The sequence below is a fragment of the Oncorhynchus gorbuscha genome, linkage group LG13 (assembly GCF_021184085.1).
Source record: "Oncorhynchus gorbuscha isolate QuinsamMale2020 ecotype Even-year linkage group LG13, OgorEven_v1.0, whole genome shotgun sequence".
NCBI classification, from domain to species: domain Eukaryota; kingdom Metazoa; phylum Chordata; class Actinopteri; order Salmoniformes; family Salmonidae; genus Oncorhynchus; species Oncorhynchus gorbuscha.
Window position 1 is genome coordinate 11,926,393 of NC_060185.1, and position 24,219 is coordinate 11,950,611.

The following is a 24,219-nucleotide window of genomic DNA, read 5'->3' on the forward strand; positions in this document are numbered from 1 at the left end:
ATTGTGTTATGTGACAAAACTGCACATTTTAGAGTGCTCTTTTATTGTCCCCAGCACAAGGTGCACCTGTGTAATGATCATGCTGTTTAATCAGCTTCTTTATATGCCACACATGTCACATGTACGTATTATCTTGGCAAAGGAGAAATACTCACTAACAGGGATGTAAACACATTTGTGCACAACATTTGAGAGAAATAAACTTTTTGCGTATGTGGAACATTTCTGGAATCTTTTATTTCAGCTCATGAAACAAGGGACCAAAACTTTACATGTTGCATTTATATTTTTGTTCAGTACAGTTAACTCAGGCCTTGACCTTTTAAAAAAGATGTGTCACTTTCGGTCTACTTAAACTGTGTGTGTCTCAAATGGCACGAGTGCACAGCGCACTGTTATGATGCTGGATTTATGTGGACAAACATGCTCAAATGGCACGAGTGCACAGCGCACTGTTATGATGCTGGATTTATGTGGACAAACATGCTCAAATGGCACGAGTGCACAGCGCACTGTTATGATGCTGGATTTATGTGGACAAACATGCTCAAATGGCACGAGTGCACAGCGCACTGTTATGATGCTGGATTTATGTGGACAAACATGCTCAAATGGCACGAGTGCACAGCGCACTGTTATGATGCTGGATTTATGTGGACAAACATGCTCATGTAGCCTACTCTTCATTTGTTGACAATAAGATGAAAACACCAACGTTAAATTACATGTCTTCACTATTAGGATGTTTTTTCTTCCCGTAGAAGGTCCTGTGGAAAAAAAATAGAGAACCCCTGAATGTCACAGTATAATTCACACTCTGGACTGAGAGTTGAGAGGATAGATGGGTAGATGGCAGAGGTAATATAGAGGAGAAGAGTCAGGTCTGTGTGTGTATGTTCTCCTCTTTCCACTCAGCCTGCGGCAGGTCAAATCAAATCAAATTCTATTGGTCACCAGGGTTGGGTAGGTTACTTTCTAAAGGTAATCTGTTACAGTTACTAGTTACCTGTCCAAAATTGTAATCAGTTATGTAACTTTTGGATACCCAAACTCAATGTAATCTGATTACATTCAGTTACTTTTAGATTACTTTCCCCTTAAGAGGCATTAGAAGAAGACAAAAATTTATGTTACCAATTGAACGACATCTATTGCAGGATAAATCACTGTTAAAGTTTACATAGCTGGCCATATATGGATGTTATATTTTACTTTATGGATTGGTTATGTAGGCTTCTTCTAACCTGTTGCTTTCTACTACATATAATAATACGATTCAATTATATATTTACGTTAATATATATAATGGATGCAGCAACTACAGAGTTCCCCTTTAAGTCTATCAAAAGTGTGCGAGTTTGAGCATGTGTCCATTAGGCCTATGGATGTATTTTTTTTATCAACATGAATTAGACTGAGCAATAAAAGCCACACTTTTATTCCCATAGGCTTGGATTCACACAATGCAGCTGCTGTAAGAGAGCATATTTCACTAGCTGTCCACTGGTTTCAAAAACAATTGTTGACAATCAGGCCTACTACTGTTGTGTTGTCTGCAAATTTGATGATAGAGTTGGTGGCGTGTGTGGCCACGTAGAAAATAAACAGGGAGTACAGGAGGGGGCTGAGCACGCACCCTTGTGGTTTCCCTGTGTTGAGGATCAGCGAAGTGAAGGTGTTGTTTCCTACCTTTACCACCTGGGGGTGACCCATCAGGAAGTCCAGGACCCAGTTGCACAGGGCGGGATCAGACCCAGGGCCACAAGCTTAATGATGAGCTTGGAGGGTAATATGGTGTTGAAGGATGAACTGCAGTCAATGAACAGCATTCTTACATAGGTATTCCACTTGTCCAGATGGGATAGGGCAGTGTGCATTGCGATGGAGATTGCATTGTCTGTAGATCTATTGGGGAGGTATGCAAATTGAAGTGGGTCTAGGGTGCCAAATAAGTTGGAGGTGATATGATCCTTAACTAGCCTCTCAAAGCACTTCACGATAACAGAAGTGAGTGCTATGGGGTGATAGTAATTTAGTTCAGTTACCTTTGCTTTCAATGGTGGACATCATGAAGGAAGTGGGGACAGCAGACTGGGATAGGGAGGGAAAGATGTCCATAAACACACCAGCCAGCTGGTCTGCGAATGCTTTGAGGACACGGCTAGGTGTCTGGGCTTGCAGCCCTGCGAGGGTTAACATGCTTAAATGGTACTCACGTCGGCCACGGAGAACAAGGGCCCACAGTCCTTGGGAGCGGGCCGCGTCGGTGGCATTGTGTTATCCTCAAAGTGGCAGAAACAGGTGTTTAGCTTGTCCGGGAGCAAGATATCGGTGTCCTTAACGTGGCTGCTTTTCCCAATCCGTGATTGTCTGTAGACCCTGCCACATACGTCTCGTCTGAGCCATTAAATTGCGACTCCACTTTGTCTCTGTACTGATGTTTTGCCTGTTTGATTGCCTTACGGAGGGAATAACTACACTGTTTGTATTAGAGCATATTCCCAGTCACCTTGCCGAGGTTAAATGCACTTTCAGTTTTGCACAAATGCTGCCATCTATCCATGGTTTTTGGTTTGAGTAGGTTTTAATAGTCATAATGGGAATAACAAGGCCTTTACACTTCCTGATGAACTCAGTCACCGTGTCCGTGTTTACGTCAATGTTATTCTCAGAGGCTGTCCAGAACATATCCCAGTCTGCGTTATCAAAACAATCTTGAAGAATGCATTCCGATTGGTCAGACCAGCATTGAATAGACCTTAGCATGGGTATTTCCTGTTTGAGTTTCTGCCTATAGGAAGGGAGGTGAAGGATGGAGTCGGGATCTGATTTTCCGAAGGGAGGGCAGGGGAGGGTCTTGTAGGCATCCCGGAAGTTGGAGTAGCAGTGGTCGAGTGTTTTTGCTGCGCGAGTACTACAGTCAATGTGTTGATAGAACTTCGGTAAAATTTTCCTCGAATTTGCTTCGTTAAATTCCCCAGCTACAATAAAGGCGGCCTCAGGATATGTGGTTTCCAGTTTGCACAAAGTTTAGTGTAGTTCTTTGAGGGCTATTGTGGTATCGGATTCAGGGGGAATATAAACGGCTGTGACTATAACCAAAGATAATTCTCTTGGGAGGTAATACGGTCGGCATTTGATTGTGAGGTATTCTAGGTTGGGTGAAAAAAAGGACTTGAGTTGTTGTATTTTATCACAATCACACTATAAGTAGTTAATCATGAAACATACACCACCACCTTTCTTCTTCTCTGAGAGTTTTTTAAGTCCTGTCTGCGTGATGTACTGAGAACCCAGCTGTCTGTATGGACGGGGACAGTATATCCCAGAGAGCCATGATTCCATGAAACAGAGTATGTTACAATCCCTGATGTCTTTCTGGAAGTAGATCCTCACCCTGAGCTTGTCTACTTTATTGTCCAGGTACTGAACTTTAGTGAGTAATATACTCGGAGGCGGTGGACGGTGTGCACGCCTCCTGAGCCTGACTAAAATTCCACTCAGAAAACCTCTTCCCCACAGGCGACATTTTGAAGCAGCCTCTGGGATAAATTAAATTGCCTGGGGATACGAACAAAGGATCCAATTGGAGAAAGTTGTATTCCTGGTCGTGATGCTGGTTACAGCCGCTCTGATATCCAAAAGTTATTCCCGGCTGTATGTAATAACACGACAACATTCTGGGCTAATAATGTAAGAAATAACATTACAACAAAAAAAATACTGCAAAGTTGCTTAGGAGTTAGGAGCAGAGCTGCCATGTCTATCGGCCCCCTTCTTGTTCTCCATTCACTGTGTGTGTGTATGTTCTCCTCTCTCCTCTCATTCTGCGGCAGGTCCATACATCTCCGGCATGAGGGCCATAAAGACTAAGTCTCAGGGCCAAATTACACTGATGCTCTGCCAAGCCTGATGTTCAAAAAAAATGAAATGAATAAAACACACACACAAACAGACAGACAGACAGACAGTCGCCCATAGTAATAGACCAGCTGTATCTCAGTGGAAGTGGTGTGTTACAGCCCAGAGGACAGGCGTCTGTCTCTGCATCAAATTGGATTGGTCCCAAACACATGGTTATAGCAGATGTTAATGTGAGTGTAGTGAAATGCTTGTGCTTCCAGTTCTGACGTGCAGTAATATCTAACAAGTAATCTAACCATTTCACAACAACTACCTTATACACACAAGTGTAAAGGAATGATTAAGAATATGGATGAGCGATGGCCGTGCGGCATAGGCAAGGTGCAGTAGATGGTATACAGTACAGTATATACATATGAGATGAGTCATGTAGAGTATGCAAACATTATATAATGTTGCATTGTTTAAAGTGACTAGTGATACATTTATTACATCCCATTTTGTAGTCCCAGCTTTGATACACCTGTACTGACCTCGCCTTCGGGATGATAGCTCCAGTTTCAACTGTTCTGCCTTATTATTATTCGACCATGCTGGTCATTTATGAACATTTGAACATCTTGGCCATGTTCTGATATAATCTCCACCCGGCACAGCCAGAAGAGGACTGGCCACCCCACATATGCTCTCTCTAATTCTCTCTTTCTTTCTCTCTCTCGGAGGACCTGAGCCCTAGGACCGTGCCCCAGGACTACCTGACATGATGACTCCTTGCTGTCCCCTGTCCACCTGACCGTGCTGCTGCTCCAGTTTCAACTGTTCTGCCTTATTATTATTCGACCATGCTGGTCATTTATGAACATTTGAACATCTTGGCCATGTTCTGTTATAATCTCCACCCGGCACAGCCAGAAGAGGACTGGCCACCGCACATAGCCTGGTTCCTCTCTAGGTTTCTTCCTAGGTTTTGGCCTTTCTAGGGAGTTTTTCCTAGCCACCGTGCTTCTACACCTGCATTGCTTGCTGTTTGGGGTTTTAGGCTGGGTTTCTGTACAGCACTTTGAGATATCAGCTGATGTACGAAGGGCTATATAAATACATTTGATTTGATTTGATAGTGGGGTGAACAGGCAGTGGCTCGGGTGGTTGTTGTCCTTGATGATCTTTTTGGCCTTCCTGTAACATAGGGTGCTGTAGGTGTCCTGGAGGGCAGGTAGTTTGCCCCCAGTGATGCGTAGTGCAGACCAAACCATCCTCTGGAGAGCCTTACTGTTGTGGGCGGAGCAGTTGCCGTACCAGGCAGTGATACAGCCTGACAGGGTTCTCTCAATTGTGCATGTGTAAAAGTTTGAGCGTTTTCGGTGACAAGCCAAATTTCTTCAGCCTCCTGAGTTTGAAGAGGCACTGTTGCGCCTTCTTCACTATGCTGTCTGTGTGGGTGGACCATTTCAGTTTGTCGGTGATGTGTACGCCGAGGAATTTAAAACTTTCCACCGTCTCCACTACTGTCCTGTCGATGTGGATAGGGGGGTGCTCCCTCTGCTGTTTCCTGAAGTCCATGATCATCTCCTTTGTTTTGTTGACGTTGAATGTGAGGTTATTTCCCTGACACCACACTCTGAGGGCCCTCACGTCCTCGCAGTAGGCCGTCTCGTCATTGTTGGTAATCAAGCCTACCACTGTAGTGTCGTCTGCAAACTTGATGATTGAGTTGGAGGCGTGCATGGCCACGCAGTCATGGGTGAACAGAGAGTACAGAAGAGGGCTGAGAACACACTCCGTGTTGATAATCAGCGGGGTGAAGATGTTGTTTCCTACCCTCACCACCTGGGGGCAACCCATCAGAAAGTCCAGCTTAATGATGAGTTTGGAGTGTATATGGTGTTAAATGCTGAGCTGTAATCTATGAACAGCATTCTTACATAGGTGTTCCTCTTGTACAGATGGCTTAGGGCAGTGTGCAGTGTGATTGTGATTGCGTCGACTTTGGACCTATTGGGGCGGTAAGCAAATTGGAGTTGGTCTAGGGTGTCAGGTATTGTGGAGGTCATATGATCCTTGACTAGTCTCTCAAAGCACTTCACACCAGCCAGCTGGTCTGCACATGCTCTGAGGACATGGCTAGGGATGCCGTCTGGGCCGGCAGCCTTGCAATGGTTAACACGTTTAAAAGTTTTACTCACGTTGGCTGCGGTGAAGGAGAGCCCACAGGTTTTGGTAGCAGGCCATGTCAGTGGCACTGTATTATCCTCAAAGCGAGCAAAGAAGTTGTTTAGTTTGTCTGGGAGCAAGATGTCGGTGTCCGCGACGGGCTGGTTTTGCTGCCATCAATCCACGGTTTCTGGTTGGGGAAGGTTTTAATAGTCACCGTGGGTACAACATCACCGATGCACTTGCTAATAAACTCGCTCACTGAATCAGCGTATACATCAATATTGTTGTCTGAGGCTATCCGGAAACATATCCCAGTCCACGTGATCAAAGCACCTTGAAGCGTGGAATCAGATTGGTCGAACCAGCGTTGAACAGACCTGAGCACAGGCGTTTCCTGTTTAAATTTCTGTCTATAAGCTGGGAGCAACAAAATGGAGTCGTGGTCAGATTTGCCGAAAGAGGGCGAAGGAGGGCTTTGTATGCGTCGCAGAAGTTAGAGCATTAATGATCCAGAATGCTGCCAGCCCGAGTTGCGCATTTGATACGCTGATAAAATTTAGGGAGCCTTGTTTTCAGATTAGCTTTGTTAAAATCCCCAGATACAATAAATGCAGCTTCAGGATATGTGGTTTCCAGTTTACAACGAGTCCAATGAAGTTCTTTCAGGACTGTCGAGGTGTCTGCTTGGGGAGGATATACACGGCTGTGATTATAATCAAAGAGAATTATCTTCATAGATAATGCGGTCGGCATTTGATTGTAAGAAATTCTAGGTCAGGTGAACAAAAGGATTTAAGTTCCTGTATGTTGTTATGATCACACCACGACTCGTTGATCATAAGGCATACACCATCACCCTTCTTCTTACCAGAGAGATGTTTGTTTCTGTCTGCGCGATGCGTGAAGCAACCAGGTGGCTGAACCGACTCTGATAACGTATCCCAAGTGAGCCATGTTTCCGTGAAACAGAATGTTACAATCTGTGAAACAGAATGTTCAATCTCTGATGTCTCTCTTGTTGTCAAGAGACTGGACATTGGTGAGTAGTATACTCGGGAGCGGTTAGCGATGTGCCCGTCTACGGAGCCTGACCAGAAGACCCCTCCGCTTGAGTTTGAGTTTATTTTATTTTTACAGGGACAGTGCACATTAATCAACATTTCAGTAAAAGTAATGGTTTTAGCCTGCAGGCTAATTTTCTACCGCAGTCCCTGGACCGCAGTCCCTGGACAGGTCTGCTCCTTCTGCACTGTTGTTTTTACCTGACAAGGTAAAAATCTGTTATTCTGCCCCTGAACTGTTCCTAGGCCATCATTGAAAATAAGAATTTGTTCTTAACCGACTTGCCTAGTTAAATAAAGGTCAAATAAAAAAATCCTGTTGGTAAGTTGATGTTTCTCTTATATCCAATAGTTCCTCCCGGCTGTATGTAACAAGACTTAAGATTGGGGTAACAGTGTAAGTAATAATACCTAAAGAAAAGAATACTGCATAGTTTCCTAAGAACGCAAAGCGAGGCAGCCATCTCTGTCGGCGCCATGTTGAAGAGTAATCAGCGTCTGTCTGTCTGTCTCTGCAACAAGTACACTGTCTGTCTGTCTGTCTCTGCAGCAAGTACACTGTCTGTCTGTCTGTCTCTGCAGCAAGTACTCTGTCTGTCTGTCTGTCTCTGCAGCAAGTACTCTGTCTGTCTGTCTCTGCAGCAAGTACACTGTCTGTCTGTCTGTCTGTCTCTGCAGCAAGTACTCTGTATGTCTGTCTGTCTCTGCAGCAAGTACACTGTCTGTCTGTCTGTCTCTGCAGCAAGTACACTGTCTGTCTGTCTGTCTCTGCAGCAAGTACTCTGTCTGTCTGTCTGTCTGTCTGTCTGTCTGTCTGTCTGTCTGTCTGTCTGTCTGTCTGTCTGTCTGTCTGTCTGTCTGTCTCTGCAGCAAGTAGTCTGTCTGTCTGTCTCTGCAGCATGTACACTGTCTGTCTGTCTGTCTGTCTGTCTCTGCAGCAAGTACTCTGTCTGTCTGTCTGTCTCTGCAGCAAGTACTCTGTCTGTCTGTCTGTCTCTGCAGCAAGTACTCTGTCTGTCTGTCTCTGCAGCAAGTACACTGTCTGTCTGTCTGTCTCTGCAGCAAGTAGTCTGTCTGTCTGTCTCTGCAGCAAGTACACTGTCTGTCTGTCTCTGCAGCAAGTACACTGTCTGTCTGTCTGTCTCTGCAGCAAGTACACTGTCTGTCTGTCTGTCTGTCTCTGCAGCAAGTACTCTGTCTGTCTGTCTCTGCAGCAAGTACTCTGTCTGTCTGTCTGTCTGTCTGTCTGTCTCTGCAGCAAGTACACTGTCTGTCTGTCTCTGCAGCAAGTACTCTGTCTGTCTGTCTCTGCAGCAAGTACTCTGTCTGTCTGTCTGTCTGTCTCTGCAGCAGGTATTATGTATGTCTGTCTGTCTGTCTGTCTCTGTATTCGGTACTACGTCTGTCTGTCTGTCTCTGCAGCAAGTAGTCTGTCTGTCTGTCTCTGCAGCAGGTATTATGTATGTCTGTCTGTCTCTGTGTTAGGTACTACGTCTGCCTGTCTGTCTGTCTGTCTCTGTATTAGGTACTACGTCTGTCTGTCTGTCTGTCTGTCTCTGCAGCAAGTACACTGTCTGTCTGTCTGTCTCTGCAGCAGGTATTATGTATGTCTGTCTGTCTCTGTATTAGGTACTACGTCTGCCTGTCTGTCTGTCTCTGTATTAGGTACTACGTCTGCCTGTCTGTCTGTCTCTGTATTAGGTACTATGTCTGCCTGTCTGTCTGTCTCTGTATTAGGTACTACGTCTGCCTGTCTGTCCGTCTCTGTATTAGGTACTACGTCTGCCTGTCTGTCTGTCTCTGCAGATCAATGTGTCTCTTCTGTTTGAAAACGTTCCCTGGTGCCCCGTCTATAAGCCTTGAAGACAGAATGTCTTTCAGTATTCTTTTCATAGTCACTTACCTGAAGTGGGAGTAAATGCAGTGGGGATGTTTCTCTGAGCAGCAAATGTTCAGCCGTACCAGTCTTCATCAGACCTTTCAACATCTATTCAGACCAGACTAACTTAAAGGACGTCCAGCTAATCCATGATAATCAACTGATGGGCATGAGACGTGACAACCAGCAGACAATGCTTTTCCCTCGAATAGTTCAACGACCAAAGTCAAACCCCCACCATTAAACCTGTCAATATAAACACACACACCCCGCTCCCTCATCAGTGAGCTGTCTTCCTATGCAAACTAGATCATAACTAGATCATAACCTAATTATTCCACTGTGAGGGCCACCTGTGGCTCTCTGTAATAACCAAAGTGTGTCACAAACGCTCTCCTCTAATAAACAGACGCCCCTGCATGTTGTCATTTTGATGCTCCCAATGGTGCTGCAGGATTTGTTACATTAGTTGGTGAATTGTCATGTTGTCCCATTTAGTGTTTTCCTGTCTTAGTGATGATGGTTGGTGATGACTCTTGGGCTCCGTGTAATGCGTTATAGTATTGCAGAATGAACTGCAGAGCCGCAACAGCTGAGGCATATCGCCCCCTTGTGTTCCATCAAGTTAAATACAATTTAATAAATAAATGTTTTGCCATCACCCACGTAATCTCTCTTAATATGATAACTCTGTTGTCGCAGAGAAATGCAGGAAATGTCTTCGAGGTTTAAAAAGGCTTCTAAAGTTTGTAATTTCCACAAAAATGTATGACTTGATTTGCCCTAATGAAAAATGTATCAACCCCTACAAACATAGCCATGAATCATTATGCACGTAATAATTCACAGGTGTGTGTGTGTGTGTGTGTGTGTGTGTGTGTGTGTGTGTGTGTGTGTGTGTGTGTGTGTGTGTGTGTGTGTGTGTGTGTGTGTGTGTGTGTGTGTGTGTGTGTGTGTGTGTGTGTGTGTGTGTGTGTGTGTGTGTGTGTGTGTGTGTGTGAGAGACACTCACCATGAAAGATGCTGTTGTCTGTGAGGAAGTGGTGGCAGTACCGCAGCCCTCCTTTCCTGTTCACAACCCGGGAACTCATGATGGATGGATAATGGAGGGTGCAATGGGATGCCTGTGTAAGAGGAGAAAAGACTGAGACTCAGTGGGACACAATACAGATCACCATAGGCCTAAGTTTTCTATCTAGGTTTCTTCCTTGGTTCCTGTCTTTTAGGGAGTTTCTCCGAGCAACTGTGCTTCTGCCTCCGCATTGCATGCTCTTTGGGGGGTTTAGCCTGGGTCTCTGTAAAGCACTTTGTGACAACTGCTCATGTAAAAAGGGCTCTATAAAATCTGACTGATTGATTCAACTAGTGTAGCATGCTCGAGTCACTGATATTGCTTTGTGTGGAATCAGATACCACAGACGTGACATCTCTAGGTGTGGTGTGATGACGCACAACAGCATTTAGAATGAAATACCGCTTTCAACTCAAAGAGCCTAAAGTAAGAACTACCAGCCCTGAACTCTGGTCTAGACAGACTCCTCCTCTCAGGTCAGCTGACACCAGACACCCCAGCCTGTCAGGAGCCTCTCCTGAACTATGTAGACAGAGGCTGTAAATCACAGGGAGACGGACCAGGAACAGATGGGAAAACAAAGAAGAGGAGAGGAGAGGAAAGATGAGAAGAGAGAGGGGAAAGGACTGGGGGTTAAGGGGAGCAATGGAAAAACAGTGTGTTAGAGTGGGGGGGGGGAAGACATGATAGGGAGAAGGGGATATGAAAGCTGAGGGGAGATAGAGGAGAGAATTAAGGTTAGATATGTGGGCAGAAGACTGAAGTGCCTTCGAACAGGGTATGGTGATAGGTACCAGTGGCACCGGTTTCAATGTGTCAAGAATTGCAACGCTGTTGGGTTTTTGCACACTTCTCCTATTTATTAATTGTTTGCATGTCGCATGGAATGTAAGTGGTATCAAAGAGTCAAAATCCACAACTAATCATTGTTTTCTGACACATTCATCACATAGCCAGCCACACAGAGTTGTGGCACATAGTAGAACTAGGCTATTAACTGTGTGTAGAGTGACAACTGAACAGCAAGTGTTGACTAGTTTATAAAAGGTTCATAATTCATGCAACGGGTTTATATGTCCATGGTATCGCTTCGGGACAAGTCAACCAAAAGATTCTGTTAGGGTTTTCTTCCGTCGAAGGAGAGTCGGACCAAAATGCAGCGTGGTAATTTTCATACATGTTTAATACTGATGAAAAACGAACAATACAAAAACAACAAACGTAACGAGAAAACCTATACAGACTATCTGGTGACAACTAACACAGAGACAGGAACAATCACCCACCAAACACTCAAATAATATGGCTGCCTAAATATGGTTCCCAATCAGAGACAACGATAATCACCTGCCTCTGATTGAGAACCGCCTCAGGCAACCATAGAATATGCTAGACAACCCTACTAAAGCCACAATCCCAATACCTACTAAAACCCCAATACAAAAACACACCACAAAATACACACACTGGCCTAACCAGTCACACACTGGCCTAACCAAAATAATAAAGAAAACACAGAATACTAAGACCAGGGCGTGACAGATTTCCTAGATTCCCTTTTGTACGATGTCGGGGCTTGCCACACAGTGACGCTAAAGTGAGTGACTCTTGTCTTGTCAGTCAGTGTAACCTACCAAATCGTATTGGTGAGAAAGCCGTTCATTTGGCCCTCCAATTTAATTAGGGCACTGGCTGAGACCTATGTTTCTGGCAATTATCTGCAGATTAATTTCTGAAAATTTCCGATGAAGGAAGAATAGGTAGTGGAGAACCTCATTCTGGTCCAAATATGATAATTGAAGTCCTCACGGAATCCAGGCATTAAAACAGAATTCAACATTATTTAAAAAATGGTCTGGACTGGGGTTGGAGGTGGGAGGGAACTGACAGAACGGGAGCTGGTCTGGACTGGGGTTGGAGGAGGGAAGGGACTGACAGAACGGGAGCTGGTCTGGACTGGGGTTGGAGGTGGGAGGGGACTGACAGAACGGGAGCTGGTCTGGACTGGGGTTGGAGGTGGGAGGGGACTGACAGAATGGGAGCTGGTCTGGACTGGGGTTGGAGGTGGGAGGGGACTGACAGAACGGGAGCTTGAGCACTATGGGAGGGGACTGACAGTCTATAGGTGAGCCTGGTCTGGACTGGGGTGAGCTGGGAGGGGACTGACAGGGGAGCTGGTCTGGTGATCCAGTGGGAGGGGACTGACAGAATCTGGTCTGGACTGGGGTTGGAGGGAGGGGTCAGGCGGGAGCCAGTCTATAGGTGAGCCCGTCTATAGGTGAGCCAGTCTATAGGTGAGCTAGTCTATAGGCGAGCTAGTCTATAGGTGATCCAGTCTATAGGCGAGCCAATCTATAGGCGAGCCAGTCTATAGGCGAGCCAGTCTATAGGCGAGCCAGTCTATAGGCGAGCCAGTCTATAGGCGAGCCAGTCTATAGGCGAGCCAGTTTATAGGTGAGCCAGTCTATAGGCGAGCCAGTCAATAGGCGAGCCAGTCTATAGGCGAGCCAGTCTATAGGCGAGCCAGTCTATAGGTGAGCCAGTTTATAGGTGAGCCAGTCTAAAGTAGCAGGAGATTAGGGGTGGTCTGGACTGGACTGGGGAGCCAGTCTAGAGGCCCGAGCCAGTTGACAGGGATGAGCCAGTTCTATGAGGCCCAGCCAGTTTGACCTCTGTGTGTTTATTCTGATATGGTAAACATGTGAAGATGACTAGTACTGGTAGTCAAGTTATCATGACTCATTGTGTATTTATTATTACGTTATTATTATTATTTATTATTACGTGTTATTATTGTTCTATTAGGTGAGTTCCTCTTATAGGTGAGCCAGTCTAAAGTAGCAGGAGATTAGGGGTGGTCTGGACTGGACTGGGGTTGATTTGATTTGAGTTTTATGATAGAAGACATCTTGTTTGTTATTCACACCACTTATCATAGCTTTATAATTATTTATATTATTTATTTTATTTATAATTAGGCTCGTTTTTGGCCAATATCAGAATTTATAAAAACACAGATACTGTATGGTTCTTCGTTTGCAAGGGTTCATTAAGATGTATCTAATATAGCCCCTACAATATCATAATATCTATCCCTGTAGACTGTACAACTGTGACATCCAAACACTGATTAAATGTGAAAAATAAATTACATTTATACCAGCACATAGATGAAACAGTGAAATGTTGCCTGGCTCTCTCTCCTCTCTTCCATAAAGACAAATAGCATTGTCAGATCTCGTAGAGGAAGCCAATATAAATCTGCCACATATACTCTGTACTGAATCTGTAACTAGACAGAGAATGGCTGTTGCTGAGATCCACGGTGGCTTGGCCCAGGGGGTATTAATGGGTATGAATGTGTAGTCATGCTGTGGTAATGTGAACATGCCTCTCCTCTCCTCCCCTCATTTCCTCTTCCTTCCGTAACCCAAGCCACCCACTCAGACATGGGAAGGCACCTAGCCCAGGGGAACACAATCTTCTCCTTCCTGTCCAACGGGGTAGTGTGAAAACCTGCCTCGTAAATAAATGCAGTCCTACCAGTTGTCCTCCCATTCTGAAGGTTGTGTCATAAAGAGTGGATATCCTCTCATTCTGAAGGCCCACAAGTGTCACAGGACTTATCTGTCTGTAGGTAACCCATACAAATGAATGGGAGTATGGAGATATATATATAGAGATATTAAACCTTAATCTGAAGGTAACGCATACAAATTAATGGAAGTATGGAGATATAAACTCAGCATAAAAATAAACGTCCTCTCACTGTCAACTGCGTTTATTTTCAGCAAACTTAACATGTGTAAATATTTGTATGAACACAACAAGATTCACCAACTGAGACATAAACTGAACAAGTTCCACAGACATGTGACTAACAGAAATGGAATAATGTGTCCCTGAACAAAGGAGGGGTCAAAATCAAAGTAACAGTCAGTATCTGGTGTGGCCACCAACTGCATTAAGTACTGCAATGCATCTCCTCCTCATGGACTGCACCAGATTTGCCAGTTCTTGCTGTGAGATGTTACCCCACTCTTCCACCATGGCACCTGCATAGTTCCCGGACATTTCTGGGGGGAATGGCCCTAGCCCTCACCCTCGGATCCAACAGGTCCCATGTCGTGCTCAATGGGATTGAGATCCAGGCTCTTCGCTGGCCATGGCAGAACACTGACATTCCTGTCTTGAGGAAATCATGCACAGAACGAGCAGTATGGCTGGTGGCATTGTCATGCTGGAGGGTCATGTTTGAATGAGCCTGCAGGAAGGGTACCACATGAGGGAGGAGGATTTCTTCCCTGTAATGCATAGAGTTGAGATTGCCTGCAATGACAACAAGCTCAGTCCGATGATGCTGTGACACACCGCTCCAGACCATGACGGACCCTCAACCTCCAAATCAATCCCGTTCCAGAGTACAGGCCTTGGTATAACGGTCATTCCTTCGACAATAAACGTGAATCCTACCATCACCCCAGGTGAGACAAAACCGTGTCTCGTCAGGGAAGAGCACTTTTTGCCAGTCCTGTCTGGTCCAGCGACAGTGGGTTTGTGCCCATAGGTGACGTTGTTGCCGGTGATGTCTGGTGAGGACCTGCCTTACAACAGGCCTACAAGCCCTCAGTCCCTCCTATTGTGGACAGTTTGAGTACATGTAACCGATGTGAAATGGCTAGCTAGATAGCGGGGTGAGCGCTAATTGCGTTTCAATCGATGACAACACTTGCTCTGAGACCTTGAAGTAGTAGTTCCCCTTGCTCTACAAGGGCTGCTGCTTCTGTGGAGCGATGGGTAACGATGCTTCGTGGGAAGCAGCTGCTGATGTGTGCAGAGGGTCCCTGGTTCAAGCCCAGGTTGGGGTGAGGAGAGGGACAGAAGCTATACTGTTACATTGATGCTGTTGACCCGGATCACTGGTTGCTGCGGAAAAGGAGGAGGTGAAAAGGGGGGGTGAGTTTAACCAAGGTGAAATGGCTAGCTAGTTAGCGGGGTGCGCGCTAATAGCGTTTCAATCGGTGACGTCACTCGCTCTGAGACCTTAAAGTGGTTGTTCCTCTTGCTCTGCAAGGGCCGTGGCTTTTGTGGAGCGATGGGTAATGATGCTTCGTGGGAGGCAGCTGCTGATGTGTGCAAGAGGGTCCCTGGTTCAAGCCCAGGTTGGGGCGAGGAGAGGGACGGAAGCTATACTGTTACATACGGATGGAGGGATTGTGAGTTCCTGGTGTAACTTGGGCAGTTGTTGTTGCCATCCTGTACCTGTCCCGCAGGTGTGATGTTCGAATGTACCAATCCTGTGCAGGTGTTGTTACACATGGTCTGCCACAGCGAGGACGATCACCTGTAGCGCTGTCTTAGGCGTCTCACAGTACAGACGTTGCAATTTATTGCCCTGGCCACATCTGCAGTCCTCCATGCAGCATGCCTAAGGCACGTTCACACAGATGAGCAGAGAACCTGGGCATCTTTCTTTCAGTGTTTTTCAGAGTCAGTAGAAAAGCCTCTTTAGTGTCCAAAGTTTTCAAAACTGTGACCCTAATTGCCTACTGTCTGTAAGCTGTTAGTGTCTCAATGACCGTTCCACAGGTGCATGTTCATTAATTGTTTATGGTAAATTGAACAAGCATGGGAAACAGTGTTTAAACCCTTTACAATGAAGATCTGTGAAGTTATTTGTATTTTTACAAATTATCTTTGAAAGACAGGGCCCTGAAAAGTTTATACAGATATTAAACCTGTATGGAGATATATAGATATTAAACCTGTATGGAGATATATAGATATTAAACCTGTATGGAGATATATAGATATTAAACCTTCATCTGAAGGTAACCCATACAAATGAATGGGAGTATGGAGGTAGGGGTTAAATATGTGTAAAACAAAATAAAAAATATTATACGGGGTTAAGGAGAGATGGATGGGGCACAGAGAAAGAGGCCTTTGAGAATTTCCTCCATGAGCCGAACACAGATGCTGCCAGCGACCTGGACACTCGGGCGAAGAATGGGATGTGTATCTTACAGCAATGCACTGGAAGCATGTCACCATGGTATCAAGACTGGCGAAGGTATCAAGACTGGCGAAGGTATCAAGACTGGCGAAGGTATCAAGACTGGCGAAGGTATCAAGACTGGCGAAGGTATCAAGACTGGCGAAGGTATCAATACTGGCGAAGGTATCAAGACTGGCGAAGGTATCAAGACTGGCGAAGGTATCAAAACTGGCGACGGTATCAAGACTGGCTAAGGTATCAAAACTGGCGAAGGTATCAAAACTGGCGAAGGTATCAATACTGGCGAAGGTATCAATACTGGCGAAGGTATCAATACTGGCGAAGGTATCAAGACTGGCGAAGGTATCAAGACTGGCGAAGGTATCAATACTGGCGAAGGTATCAATACTGGCGAAGGTATCAAGACTGGCGAAGGTATCAAGACTGGCGAAGGTATCAAGACTGGCGAAGGTATCAAGACTGGCGAAGGTATCAATACTGGCGAAGGTATCAAGACTGGCGAAGGTATCAAGACTGGCGAAGGTATCAAAACTGGCGAAGGTATCAAGACTGGCGAAGGTATCAAGACTGGCGAAGGTATCAAGACTGGAGAAGGTATCAAGACTGGCGAAGGTATCAATACTGGCGAAGGTATCAAGACTGGCGAAGGTATCAATACTGGCGAAGGTATCAAGACTGGCGAAGGTATCAAGACTGGCGAAGGTATCAAGACTGGCGAAGGTATCAAGACTGGCGAAGGTATCAAGACTGGCGAAGGTATCAATACTGGCGAAGGTATCAATACTGGCAAAGGTATCAAGACTGGCGAAGGTATCAAGACTGACGAAGGTATCAATACTGGCGAAGGTATCAAGACAAGTTGACTAGTGGAGCAAGTCCCCAGTATATGATCATTTCGCAAGACTCAAGCCCGGTTACACTTATAATGCATATGTGTCTTCATAATTTTTCTTGCTAATAGTTCTTATTAATGTGGGACCAATACCTTTTAGGCTTATTCAATGTGTAATAGCAGTGGTATTACACCATGTGGACACTTTGGCGAGGTTGAAAGGACACTTGAATGTCCCCTGGATGTCCCCTGACACCACCACAATGTTTGAGAGAGGTTTATATTGCAGAAATTGTGTTTTTATAGTGACTTTTAGGCATATTCAATGTGTAATAGCAATGGAAAGACCTAATTGACATACTTAGGACTAGAGGTTGACCGATTAATCGGAATGGCCAATTAATTCGGGCCGATTTCAAGTTTTCATAACGATCGGAAATTGGTATTTTTGGGCTCCGATTTCCGATTATTTAAATAAAATAAAAATAAATGTTTTATACATTTTATTTAACTTAGTTGACTTACTTTCATTTAGGCAAGTCATTTAACATTTACATTACATTTAAGTCATTTAGCAGACGCTCTTATCCAGAGCGACTTACAAATTGCTGCATTTAAGAACACATTCTTATTTTCAAAGACTGCCTAGGAACTGTGGGTTAACTGCCTTGTTCAGGGGCAGAACGACAGATTTTCACCTTGTCAGCTCAGGGGTTCCAATCTTGCAACCGCACAGTTAACTTGTCCAACGCTCTAACCATTGCACTCCACGAGTAGCCTGCATGTTACGCAAATGCAGTAGAAGCCTAGGTAAATTGCTAGCTAACATTAAACTTATCTTATAAAAAACAATCAATCATAATCACTAGTTATAACTACTAATCCAGTTAAGCAGGCAATTGTGAAATTGTGTCATTTCTCTTCCGTCCATTGCACGCAGAGTCAGGGTATATGCAACAGTTTGGGCTGCCTGGCTCATTGCAAACTAATTTGACAGAATTTTACGTAATTATGACATACATTGAAGGTTGTGCAATGTAACAAAAATATTTAGACTTAGGGATGCCACCCGTTAGATAAAATACCGAACGCTTCTGTATTTCACTGAAATAATAAACGTTTTGTTTTCTAAATGATAGTTTCCGAATTCGATCATATTAATGACCAAAGGCTAGTATTTCTGTGTGTTATTATGTTATAATTAAGTCTGATTTGATAGAGCAGTCTGAATGAGCAGCAGCAGGCCTGCAATCATTCATTCAAACAGCACTTTCGTGCGTTTTGCCAGCAGCTCTTCTGAAGCACAGCGCTGTTTATGACTTCAAGCCTATCAGCCTAATGGCTGGTGTAAACCATGTGAAATGGTTAGCTAGTTAGCTGGGTGTGCGCTAATACTGTTTCAAACATCACTCGCTTTTAGATTTGGAGTAGTTATTCCACATGCTCTACGAGGGCCGTGGCTTTTGTGGAGCGATGGGTAACGATGCTTCGAGTGTGGCTGTTGTCGATGTGTTCCTGGTTCGAGCCCAGGTAGGGGCGAGGAGAGGCACGGAAGCTATACTGTTACACTGGCAATACTAAAGTGCCTATAAGAATATCCAATAGTCAAAGGTTAATGGAATACAAATGGTAGAGAGAAATAGTCCTATAAATACTATATTAACTACAACCTAAAAACCTCTTACCTTTGAATATTGAAGTCTCATGTTAAAAGGAATCACCAACTTTCATATGTTCTCATGTTCTGAGCAAGGAACTCAAAACGTTAGCTTTCTTACATGGCACATATTACTTTCTTCTCCAACATTTTGTTTTTGCATTATTTAAACCAAATTGAACATGTTTCATTATTTATTTGAGGCTAAATTGATTTTATTGATGTTTTATATTAAGTTAAAATAAGTGTTCATTCAGTATTGTTATAATTGTCATTATTACGAATTTTTAAAAAAATACAAAATCGGCCGATTAATCGGTATCGGCTTTTTTGGTCCTCCAATCATCGGTATCGGCATTGAAAAATCATAATCGGTCGACCTCTACTTAGGACACATTGGAGAGGTTAAGTGAACACTTGGAGATGTCCCTGGACCACACCTGACACCTCTGACTAAAGCATCTGTTCTTGTTGTTGTGTGGGATTCAGAAAAAGAAAGACGAAACGGTTACTTTGTGTTTGATCCTGTGTCTTCTGAACTGTGCCATTCCTATCTATATTCTGACCATTTCCTTATAATGTCCCAGATGTTTTCTTTCTAATGATACCACGTTTATGCATGTCCTTAATCATACAACTGCTCATTAAAAGCTATTACTTTTGGGTACGTCTACTGAGGTAGAAATCTACATGTTTGCCATTAATTTTAAGAGGTTAAAAGAGATGGGGATGGTCAACCTCCTCTGGCTGGCCATCAGCTGTACACACCACAGTACTAGCATGATATGATGTGGCAGGAATAGCCTGGGGTAGTGTGGTGCTTCCCTAATTAACTTCACTGTTAATCAGTGACTGTGATGGGCACTATAAACTCTTTGATACAACCATCAGTGAGCATCCACAGAGTTAGACTGGTCAACGATTGACAGGGTATTATACAATCTGTTTCTCTTTTAGGCTACTCTTTGCTCACCAATAGCTTTTTTCTATATTAGAGGGGGTTTTCCATACTAGAGGGTTTTTTTCTATACTAGAGAGGTTTTTCTAAACTAGAGGGGTTTTTCTATACTACATTGGTTTTTCTATACTACATGGGTTTTTCTATACTAGAGGGGTTTTTCTATACTAGAGGGGTTTTTCTAAACTAGAGGGGTTTTTCTATAGTACAGGGGTTTTTCTATACTACAGGGGTTTTTCTATACTAGAGGGGTTTTTCTATACTAGAGGGGTTTTTCTTTACTAGAGGGGGTTTTATATACTTGAGAGGTTTTTCTATACTAGAGGGGTTTTTCTAAACTAGAGGGGTTTTTCTATTCTGTTTTCACCTCATTTCATTCTCCATCTCTCTCCTCAGTCCTGTCTTTCTTTCTTTTTTCACACACACACACACACACACACACACACACACACACACACACACACACACACACACACACACACACACACACACACACACACACACACACACACACACACACACACACACACACACACACACACACACACACACACACAGTGCCAAAATCCCAAACTGAAACGCCATCTGTGGTTTTTGAGATAACTCAATAAATCAAAAGGTGATCGATGGGCTTTGCCAGCGCTCAGTCCAGCGTCGTTAAAAGTGTCTGTGTGTCTAAATTAGATTGGCCATCACATCAAAATTACACACAAAGAGAGCATCTGTCTCCCCTGAGTATGTGCACACACACACACACACACACACACACACACACACACACACACACACACACACACACACACACACACACACACACACACACACACACACGCAAACACACAGAGAGATTCTCAATTGAATTGAGGTCTGGGCTTTGACTAGGCCATTTCAAGACATTTAAATGTTTTCCCTTTAACCACTCGAGTGTTGCTTTAGCAGTATGCTTAGGGTCATTGTCCTGCTGGAAGGTGAGCGTCTTATCTGACCAGAGTACCTCCTTCCATATGTTTGGGGAGTCTCCCACGTGTCTTTTGGCAAACACCAAACGTGTTTGCTTATTTTTTACTTCAAGCAATGGCTTTTGTCTGGCCACTCTTCCATAAAGCCCAGCTCTGCGGAGTGTACGGCTTAAAGTGGTCCTATGGACAGATGCTCCAATCTCCGCTGTGGAGCTTTGAAGCTCCTTCAGGGTTATCTTTGGTTTCTTTGTTGCCTCTCTGATCAATGCCCTCCTTGCCCGGTCCATGAGTTTTGGTGGGCGGCCCTCCTTGCCCGGTCCATGAGTTTTGGTGGGCGGCCCTCCTTGCCCGGTCCATGAGTTTTGGTGGGCGGCCCTCTCTTGACAGGTTTGTTGTGGTGCCATATTCTTTCCATTTTTTATAATGGATTTAATGGTGCTCCGTGGGATTTCAAAGTTTCAGATATGTTTTTATAACTCAACCCTGATCTGTACTTCTCCACAACTTTGTCCCTGACCTGTTTGGAGAGCTCCTTGGTCTTCATAGTGCCGCTTGCTTGGTGGTGCCCCTTACTTAGTAGTGTTGCAGACTGAGGCCTTTCAGTACAGGTGTATGTATACGGGGATCATGTGCCAGATCACATGACACTTAAATAAAGTTCACCTGTGTGCAATCTAACTAATTATGTGACTTCTGAAGGTAATTGGTTGCACCGGGCCTTATTTAGGGGCTTCATAGCACATGGGGTGAATTCATATACACGCACCACTTTGCCATTTTTTTAATGTATTTTTTGAGAAAGAAAAAACATTTCTCTTCACCAATTTGGACTATTTTGTGTATGTCCATTACATGAAATCCAAATAAAAATGTTAAGTTACAGGTTGTAATGCAACAAAATAGGAAAAACACCAAGGGGTGTGAATACTTTCGCAAAGCAATGTATTATGTGGCTGAGTGATGAGGAGACAGACCAACAGATATATCCTGGTATTATGTGGCTGAGTGATGAGGAGACAGACCACCAGATATATCCTGGTATTATGTGGCTGAGCGATGAGGAGACAGACCACCAGATATATCCTGGTATTATGTGGCTGAGCGATGAGGAGACAGACCACCAGATATATCCTGGTATTATGTGGCTGAGCGATGAGGAGACAGACCACCAGATATATCCTGGTATTATGTGGCTGAGCGATGAGGAGACAGACCACCAGATATATCCTGGTATTATGTGGCTGAGCGATGAGGAGAAATTGAAATGTTTGTTGTTTTGTCCGTTGTGTATTTCCGTTTGCGGAATATTTAGATAAAGCCTGGAATAAAAGAAAAGGGGATAATTAAATCGTAAAAATATGTATTTTCTACGTGGTAAATAGCAGGTGTGTATTCAGATAACGTATTGGCTTGTCTCCCATATGAATATTCTGTTTATGTCAAACTGAGTTGAAGTGACTTCTTTTTCTTTCTTTTTTATCTGTAGTTATCTGTCTCTATATGGTAGGTATTTACAGTTGAAGTAGGAAGTTAACATACACTTAGGTTGGAGTCATTAAAACTTGTTTTTCAACCACTCCACAAGTCAGTTAGGACATCTACGTTGTGTATGACACAAGTCAGTTAGGACATCTACGTTGTGTATGACACAAGTCAGTTAGGACATCTACGTTGTGTATGACACAAGTCAGTTAGGACATCTACGTTGTGTATGACACAAGTCAGTTAGGACATCTACGTTGTGTATGACACAAGTCATTTTTCCAATTGTTTACAGACAGAATATTTCACTTATAATTCACTGTATCACAATTCCAGGGGGTCAGAAGTTTACATACACTAAGTTGACTATGCCTTTAAACAGCATAGAAAATTGACATAATTGACATAATTTGAGTCGATTGGAGGTGTACCTGTAGATGTATTTCAAGGCCTACCTTCAAACTCACTGCCTCTTTGCTTGACATCATGGAAAAATCAAAAGAAATCAGCCAAGACCTCAAAATAAAAAATTGTAGACCTCCACAAGCCACGTTCATCTGTACAAACAATTGTACGCAAGTATAAACACCATGGGACCACGCAGCCGTCATAACGCTCAGGAAGGAGACGCGTTCTGTCTCCTAGAGATGAACATACTTTGGTGTGAGAAGTGAAAATCAATCCCAGAACAACAGCAAAGGACCTTGTGAAGATGCTGGAGGAAACAGATACAAAATGAGTCCTATATCAACATAACCTGAAAGGCCACTCAGCAAGGAAGAAGCCACTGCTCCAAAACCGCCATAAAAAAAGACAGACTACGGTTTGCAACTACACTTGGGGACAAAGATCGTACTTTTTGGAGAAATTTCCTCTGGTCTGACGAAACAAAAATATAACTGTTTGGCCATAATGACCATTGTTATGTTTGGAAGAAAAAGGGGGTGGCTTGCAAGCCGAAGGTAACCATCCTAACGTGAAGCACAGGGGTGCCAGCATCATGTTGTGGGGGTGCTTTGCTGCAGGAGGGACTGGTGCACTTCACAAAATAGGAAAATTATGTGGATATATTGAAGCAGCATCTCAAGACATCAGTTAAAGTTAAAGCTTGGTCGCAAATGGGTCTTCCAAATTGACAATGACCCCAAGCTTACTTCCAAAATTGTGGCAACATTACTTAAGGACAACAAAGTCAAGGTATTGGAGTGGCCATCACAAATCCCTGACCTCAATCCTATAGGACATTTGTGGGCAGAACTGAAAAACCGTGTGTGAGCAAGGAGGCCTACAAACCTGACTCAGTTACACCAGCTCTGTCAGGAGGAATGGGCCAAAATTCACCCAACTTGTTGTGGGAAGCTATCTAAAACATTTGAACCAAGTTAAACAACTTAAAGGCAATGCTACCAAATACTAATTGAGTGTATGTAAACTTCTGACACCCTGGGAATGTGATGAAATAAATAAAAGCTGAAATAAATAATTCTCTCTACTATTATTCTGACATTTCACATTCTTAAAATAAAGTGTGGTGATCCTAACTGACATAAGACAGGGAATTGTTACTAGGATTAAATGTCAGGAATTGTGAAAAACCGAGTTTAAATGTATTTGGCCAAGGTGTATGTAAACTTCCCACTTCAACTGTATTATATACTGTTGGATCTTGCCTATGCCGCTCTGTCATTGCTCATCCATATATTTATATTTATGTATTCATATTCCATTCCTTTACTTAGATATGTGTGCATAAGGTAGTTGTTGTGGAATTGTAAGATTACATGTTAGATATTACTGCACTGTCGGAACTAGAAGCACAAGCATTTCACTACACCTGCAATAACATCTACTAACCATGTGTATGTGACCAATACATTTGATTTGATATAGTACGTATAAGCTAGAAATAGATGCCTAAGTATTGTTGACCATTAGTTTACTCCAATTAGAGGCAGGGTAGTAGGGTTAGGGAATGTAATAAAGAAGGAAAATATATATTTAACTAAATAATATACAGTACCAGTCAATAGTTTGGAAACACCTACTCATTAAAGGGTTTTTATTTATTTTTACTATTTTCTACACTGCAGAATAATGGTGAAGCCATCAAAACTATTAAATAACACATATAGAATCATAGAGTAACCAAAAAAAGCGTTAAAGAATTTATATTTTTGATTCTTCAAAGTAGCCACCCTTTGCAAGGCACACCTGTTAATTGAAAAGCATTCCAGGTGACTACCTCATGAAGCTGGTTGAGAGAATGTCAAGAGTGTCTGGGA

At 43.6% G+C, this 24,219-nt stretch overlaps 1 protein-coding gene across 1 annotated transcript in view; it reads right to left on the bottom strand.

Moving 5' to 3' along the window:
* The window catches only part of LOC123992514 (1-phosphatidylinositol 4,5-bisphosphate phosphodiesterase eta-1-like), a 195,280-nt gene that overhangs the window by 158,373 nt on the left and 12,688 nt on the right, over positions 1-24,219 (bottom strand). The window contains exon 2 of the mRNA XM_046293711.1: positions 9,971-10,082. Within this exon, the coding sequence (XP_046149667.1) occupies positions 9,971-10,049 (79 nt within the window). The 5' untranslated portion in view covers positions 10,050-10,082. The remainder of the gene's footprint in view (positions 1-9,970; positions 10,083-24,219) is intronic.